The sequence below is a fragment of the Mandrillus leucophaeus genome, unplaced genomic scaffold, assembly GCF_000951045.1.
Source record: "Mandrillus leucophaeus isolate KB7577 unplaced genomic scaffold, Mleu.le_1.0 Scaffold297, whole genome shotgun sequence".
NCBI lineage: Eukaryota > Metazoa > Chordata > Mammalia > Primates > Cercopithecidae > Mandrillus > Mandrillus leucophaeus.
The window spans coordinates 2,411,372-2,418,983 of NW_012103109.1; the positions used below are offsets into that span (position 1 = coordinate 2,411,372).

General features: G+C 44.0%; 1 protein-coding gene across 1 annotated transcript in view; it reads left to right on the plus strand.

The window, feature by feature from the left end:
* Window positions 1-7,612, plus strand: part of TICRR (TOPBP1-interacting checkpoint and replication regulator) — a 64,604-nt gene that overhangs the window by 50,986 nt on the left and 6,006 nt on the right. The window contains exons 16-19 of the mRNA XM_011986326.1: window positions 1,732-1,822; window positions 3,630-3,688; window positions 5,500-5,634; window positions 7,141-7,298. Coding sequence (XP_011841716.1) covers window positions 1,732-1,822; window positions 3,630-3,688; window positions 5,500-5,634; window positions 7,141-7,298 — 443 coding nt within the window. The remainder of the gene's footprint in view (window positions 1-1,731; window positions 1,823-3,629; window positions 3,689-5,499; window positions 5,635-7,140; window positions 7,299-7,612) is intronic.

Consider the following 7,612-nt stretch of genomic DNA (forward strand, 5'->3'; position numbering starts at 1 on the left):
TAGGTGGCAGCTTACAGGCTTCTCAAGTCTATCCTTAGCACATGCACAGTGCTACACATGTGTGTGGACTTTTGGATGCCTAAGAATGTCGTCAGAGGTTTGCAAAGTCCCCTGTGATGTCTCATTCCCCAATTTTCCCAGTTAAACTTTTGGCCAGCTTGTTATTGCACCAAATGTTACCACCACCCCAGGCAGCTGTGACATTTAACAGTTGCTGCTGATTGTTTTCAGTAAATGCTGTCAGGGAAAAAGGTGGTTGACCTGTTCTGATTCAGGTCAAATCAAGACAAGCCTCAATTTGAGTAGGATTCTACAGGGAACTGCCTGACAGGTTAATGGATGACAGTTATCTAAGAATGGAATTTTGGAGGAGCTCCAGCCCCATTCTGCCCTGTCCAGAGGCTGCTGGGCTGTTGGTTTTCACTGTGATTATGGGCAGTTGACTTTTAAAGCTAGGGGGAAGGGGTGGGGACTAAGGCAAGTTAAAGCTTCCTGAGATTCAACCATTTTTCTTGAACAAATACACCCTAGATTGTTGCAAACCTTTAGTTAATGTTCAGAGTTCTGGAAAAGTTGATTTTTGACCATTTTTCCCAGTGATCTCTGTTCCTTTATGGAGGAGAGTGTTCAGAGGTCCTTACCTCACCATTCTTACTGGCATCACTCTTCTTTACAAGTCATTTTAAGCTCACTTTAAAATCAGTCCTCTCATAAGTAGCTTGGCTACTCTGCTGAGAAATTTTGTGCCACCTAGGTTTATCTTAATAATTAACATTTATGTGGCATATCAGCATTTTCACATATTTCATTTAATCATAAATACTAGAACCACCAATTAGGTGTTAGTCTTAATAAGTGAGCAGTTTTCATCTTTTCAGAATTGCTTATGAGATAAAATTTTATATTTATATTGTCCTTTTTTTTTTTTGAGATGGAGTCTCCCTCTGTCGCCCAGGCTGGAGTGCAGTGGCATGATCTTGGCACACTACAACCTCTGCCTCCTGGATTCAAGTGATTCTCCTGCCTCAACCTCCCAAGTAACTGGGCTTATAGGCACATGCCACCTCGCCTAGTTAATTTTTGTATGTTTAGTAGAGACAGGCTTTCACCATGTTGGCCAGGCTGGTCTTGAACTCCTGACCTCAAGTGATCCGCCCTTGTTAGCCTCCCAAAGTGCTGAGGTTACAGGCATGAGCCATTGTGCCCAGCCTATATTTAGATTGTCTTATGTCTTTTTTTTTGGAGATGGAGTCCAGCTGTATCACCCAGGCTGGAGTGCAGTGGCGTGATCTTGGCTCACTGCAAGTTCCACCTCCTGGGTTCACGCCATTCTCCTGCCTCAGCCTCCCCAGCAGCTGGGACTACAGGTGCCTGCCACCACGTCCGGCTAATATTTTTGTATTTTTAGTAGAGATGGGGTTTCACCGTGTTAGCCAGGATGATCTCGATCTCCTGACCTCATGATCCACCTGCCTCGGCCTCCCAAAGTGCTGGGATTACAGGCGTGAGCCACCACGCCCAGCCCTTATGTCATTTTTTAATCTCTAATAGTGCTGACAAACTTCTATCATGTTGAGTCCTGTAACCACAGAACTTAGCCCAAAGACCCATTAAGATCCTCTCCAGCTAGGTAATAAGCCATACAGAAGTTCAAACTGCTCCCTTGGCCTTACTGCTGCTTCTTGATGAGGTTAAATGAAATTTATGATTTAAGCTGTTTTTACATTTTAGGTTATCACAAACTGCTGACTAAGAGTGTGGCCGAGACTCCAGTGCATAAGCAGATCTCCAAAAGGCTGTTGCATAGACAAATCAAGGGCAGGTGAGTGACATCCCCATCCAGGCTTCTTCATACACCCACACCACCTCAAAGCGACCTTGTGGGCCACTACTTGGCTTCTCTTGACCTTCATGATTTAAATCTTAACTATGCTGCTTAAAACCAAAGAGCAGTCTATAAGCTCTCCATGGGAGCAGGAGAACCATATAAAACGTACACTTGTCTGGCCTCAATTATTTTGAGATTTATCCATGTTGCTGCATGCAATAGTTCATCCTGTTTTATTGCTGAGAAGTATTTCATGGAATAGATACTCCACGGTTTTTAAATCCATTCATCTGTGAACATGGGGAAGGTGGAAGTCTGGGATCCCAAATCGGCCTTTGCTGACAGAGGTGTAGGTGGGGCTGCAGTTTTTTCTGCAGCGATTGATTGGAGTAGGGCAATTATTGTCTCAAAGTTTTCTGTCTTGCTTGGCTGACCCTTTCCTAGTTCTTTGGCTTGAGAGCTCTCCTTCCTTGGGGCATCTGTAGTCTGCTCCTGGTATACCTGAGTTGTCAGCTTCTCTGGCACCCAGTCTAGGGGTGTAGGCAGCAAACAGAAAACCCAGGGAGTTCACTGCCCTCCTCAGTCCCAAAGTCCCCAGCCAGGCTGCCTTCTTCTCTCTGCCTTTCAGAATTGTCTTCTGCTCATTGTATAGATAATGTCATGGGTTTTTAGCTTGATTTCAAGGATAATAGAAGCACACCTACTTCATTTTGTCAGGAACCCATCTTGACATTATTTGTATATGGATTTTACACACTTGTGAAGTTTATAGGTTAAATTGCAAAAAGTGAAATTGGTGGGTCAGAGGCATATATATTTTTAATTAAATTTTTTATAAAGTCCTTGACACATTGGCAGAAATTAAGGCTCTTAAACAGAAACTTGAATGTTGGTGCTCATTACTGTGATAGTCTGATAGTTTAGTATAAGTTTTTAATACATTAATGGGGTTTATAGTTCTGATGTTGTAAAATTGCTTTCCAAAAAAAAAAACAAAAGCAAAACAAAGCCACATTCTAACCATCTCACTCTTTTTGAGTCAGAGTCTCTCTCTGTCACTCAGGCTGGAGTGCAGTGGCACAATCCCAGCTCACTGCAACCTCTGCCTCCCGGGTTCAAGCGATTCACCTACCTCAGCGACCAGAGTAGCTGGAACTACAGGTGTGAGCCACCGCACCCAGCTGATTTTCTTTTTTTTTTTCTTTTTTTTTTTTTTTTTGAGACTGAGTCTTGCTCTGTCACCAGGCTGGAGTGCAGTGGCACGATCCCGGCTCACTGCAACCTCTGCCTCCCAGGTTCAAGCGATTCTTCTGCCTCAGCCTCCCAAGTAGCTGGGACTACAGGTGCACGCCACCATGCCCAGCTAATTTTTGTCTGTAGAGATGGGGTTTCCCCATGTTGGCCAGTGTGGTCTCGAACTCCTGACCTCAAGTGATCTGCCCGTTCAAGTGATTCTTCTGCCTCAGCCTCCCAAGTAGCTGGGACTACAGGTGCACACCACCACGCCCAGCTAATTTTTGTATGTAGAGATGGGTTTCACCATGTTGGCCAGGCTGGTCTCGAACTCCTGACCTCAAGTGATCTGCCCATCTGAGCCTCCCAAGGTGCTGGGATTACAGGCGTGAGACACTGTGGCCAGCCTCCTGCTTGGCAATAATCACGTATGAGAGCCCTTTTCCAGCATTGGTGTTATCAGACCCCTTGATCTTTGTGATCTTGTTAAGTGAGAAGCTGCCTCTCTCCTTAATAAGTGTTAATTACAAGTGGTAGGGAATAATCCTTGTGCATGTGGTTCCTCGAGGTCCTCTGATCCTGGTCCTGATATTGGTGTTGTTGAAGAGTCCCCTGAAAAAGGAGATGGTAAGTGTTATCTCTTTTTGTTTTTAATGCAATCTACCCAACTTCTATGAAAACCTTTTTGCATGTATTGTTACTTGGCATATCCTAAGATATTTTACAGAAATTGTGACGGCTCTGAGTCCACAATGCAGCTCAGTAAATATTTATAAGTGAATGTTCTTTTACATAGAAGGTAGTGAGAGAATTCCTGGAAAAGAAATATTTTTTTACACAATAGATATGAAATTCAGGATGAGGGCTAAACTGTGTTATACAAAGTACTATGACTTATTTTATTTTATTTTTTATTATTATTATTATTTTTTGAGACGGAGTCTCGCTCTGTCGCCCAGGCTGGAGTGCAGTGGCGCAGTCTCGGCTTGCTGCAAGCTTTGCCTCCCAGGTTCATGCCATTCTCCTGCCTCAACCTCCAGAGTAGCTGGGACTACAGGCCCCCGCCACTGCACCCGGCTAATTTTTTGTATTTTTAGTAGATATGGGGTTTCACCATGGTCTCGATCTCCTGACCTCGTGATCCGCCCGCCTCGGCCCCCCAAAGTGCTGGGATTTCGGGCTTGAGCCACTGTGCCTGGTGACTTATTTTAAAAGTATACATAGCTTTTTTGGAGCTTTTCACTACATATTTTTGCAAGAAGGCAGGGAAATTCTTTACTGGGGAGTGTCTTTTCTGAGACATTATCTTTGCTGCTGCACCTTATATATCTGTGTATTCCATGCTCCCAACACACAGTGCCTGGCACATAGCAGGTGATCAGTAAGCACATGTTGAATGAGGGTGAGCAGCAGGTGTGGTGGTTCGTGCCTGTAATCCCAGCACTTTGGGAAGCCAAGTGGGGAGGATCACTGGCCAGGAGTTTGAGACCATCTTAGGCAACACAGCAAGATGCTGTCTCTATAAAAAATTTTTTAAAAATCAGCTGGGCGTGTTGGCGTACTCCTGTGGTCCCAGCTCCTTGGGAGACTGAGGTGAGAGGATCTCTTTAGCCCAGGAGTTCAAGGCTGCAGTGAGCTATGATCGTGCCTCTGCATTCCAGCCTAGCAACAGAGCAAGACTATGTCTCTAAAAAATAAAATAATAAAAATATACCTGATGAAGGAGGGGTTTTAAAAAAACTAACTTCTAAGTTGCTCAAGTAATTCACATTTATTGTGGAAAAATCAGGAAATATAGAGAAGCCAAAAATTTTAAATCACTTGGTAATTCCACAACTCAGAAATACTCTAACATTTTAGCATATACTCTTACTGCTATTATTTCTATACAAATGCATGTAACATATACATATGAAACCTAACATAAATACTTGTTTTCGCCCTACACCATTCTTTTTTTTTTTTTTTTTCGATGAGACAGACTCTTGCTCTGTCGCCCAGGCTGGAGTGCAGTGGCATGATCTCTGCTCACTGCAACCTCCACCTCCCAGGTTCAAGTGATTCTCCTGCCACAGCCTCCCAAGTAGCTGGGGTTACAGGTGCCCACCACCATACCTGGTTAATTTTTGTATTTTTAGTAGAGACAGGGTTTCACCATGTTGGTCAGGGTGGCTACACCATTCTTAAGGTGGAAGTAAATAAGACTTCTGAAGGTGATAGTCTAGTGCGTCAGTGTTTTTTTAATACCTTGTTGGGACCGTGTATCAAACCCCTCTTAGTTTTTTAAGAGACACTTCACAAGTCTCTTAAAGCTAATAGCTTGTTGAATTTCCATCTTATATGTGGTACTATGTAAATTTTGCCCGTTTTTGGACAACATGAGAAAATGTCAAGCTTGTAGTTCTCTTTGGTTACTTACTGTGGTTCTGATTTTACAGAAATAAGTTTGAGACGAAGTCCTCGAATCAAGCAGTTGTCATTTAGCAGGACACATTCTGCCTCCTTCTATTCTGTGTCTCAGCCGAAGTCTCGAAGTGTGCAAAGAGTCCACTCTTTCCAGCAAGATAAGTCAGGTAACATACAGGCCCCTCTGCCTTCACAAGTCCGTGCTGACTTGGTGGGAAGTGTTTTTGGGAAAAGAAGCGTGAAATTTGGCATTTTCTTTCTTGACGTTGGAGAAGTAGAATAGGTATGTCTAGTTGAGGTTCAGGGTGATGACTAGATGAACAGTCCATGACCTTTGTAATCAGTCATCCCTTGGACTCCTATAGCTGGTCATCCATGCTATCGTTATAGGTAGTTCGTTTATTCAAAAGGAACCTACCGATAATTTCCCATATGGACAGATCCTACACATCAGTATCTTAAGTGAAAGGTGATATCTCTGTTTATGTTCTTCATTCTTCTATCCATGGTTAGCTTGCTAATAGATTTGTGTTTCTTATTTTATCTTTTTTTGAGACAAGGTCTCACTCTGTCACCCAGGCTGGAGTGCAGTGGCACGAACACAGCTCACTGTAGCCTCAACCGCCCAGGCTCAGGTGATCCTCCCACCTTAGCCTCCCAGGGAGCTGGGACTACACCTGTGCACCACCACGCCCAGCTAATTTTTTGTGTTTTTAGTAAAGACTGGGTTTTACCATGTTGCGCAGGCTGGTCTTGAACTGCTGGGGTCAAGTTATCCATTTGCCTCGGCCAACAAGATATGTATTTTTATATTTACATATTAAATTATTTCAGTTGTCTACATTTTCTAACATAGGAACTGGGGTTAATGTGTAGTCTTACTAAAATTCAAAAAGGCAGCAGTTATTGCAGTTGCTGACATAATTAGGTGGGATTTTCCCCTGAGTTGCTCTCAAAAATTGTTGCCTTCTTTCTTTTATGAACTGACTGGGTTTTTCTTATGTTTTGTTTGTTTGTTGAGATGGAGTCTCACTCTGTCACCCAGGCTGAAGTGCAGTGGCGCGATCTTGGCTCACTTCAAGCTCTGCCTCCGAGGTTCATGCCATTCACCTGCCTCAGCCTCCTGAGTAGCTGGGACTACAGGTGCCCATCACCACTCCCAGCTAATTTTTTTGTATTTTTAGTAGAGACAGGGTTTCACTGTGTTATCCATGATGGTCTCAATCTCCTGACCTAGTGATCTGCCTGCCTTAGCCTCCCAAAGTGCTGGGATTACAGGCGTGAGCCACCGCACCTGGCCTTGTTTGTTTGTTTTTGAGATGGAGTTTCGCTCTTGTTGCCTAGGCTGGAGTGCAATGGCGCAATCTCGTCTCACTGCAACCTCCACCTCCTGGGTTCAAGCAGTTCTCCTGCCTCAGCCTCCTAAGTAGCTGGGATTACAGGCCCCTGCCACCATGCCCGGCTAATTTTTTGTATTTTTAGTAGACATGGGTTTCGCTATGTTGGCCAGGCTGGTCTCGAACTCCAGACCAGACCTCAGGCCATCCACCTGCCTCAGCCTCCCAAAGTGCTGGGATTACAGGCATGAGCCACCGCGTCTAGCTGGCTGTTTTAATAGTATTGGAAGAACAGGAATTGAGAAAGAATTAAATGTTGCTGTTTTTGACTTGCAGACCAAAGAGAAAATTCTCCAGTCCAAAGTATTCGGTCTCCCAAGAGTCTTCTTTTTGGGGCAATGTCTGAGATGATCAGCCCCTCAGAAAAGGGTTCAGCTCGAATGAAAAAGCGTTCAAGAAATACTTTGGATTCGGAGGTACCTGCAGCTTACCAGGTATAATGTTTCTGTAACGTTTGAAATAATATAATCTCCTGGAACACAGAGACATGGCCAAGGAATTCAGAATCCATTAGGGAAAAGAAAGCGGGTGATCTCTAGATAATGCTACAGATTGGAGGTGATTGGGTGGAGCCACATGAATGATTATTAGATATGTGGGAACTTCAAGCAGCAGGTTTGACTGAAGCCACGGTGGGGACGGTGGAGGAGGAGATAGAGAGGATCTCATCTATTCTCTTGGCTTCGTCTACTATTTATATTATATACTACACAGATATCTTTCTGGAGTGTGTGACACTCATCTTTCC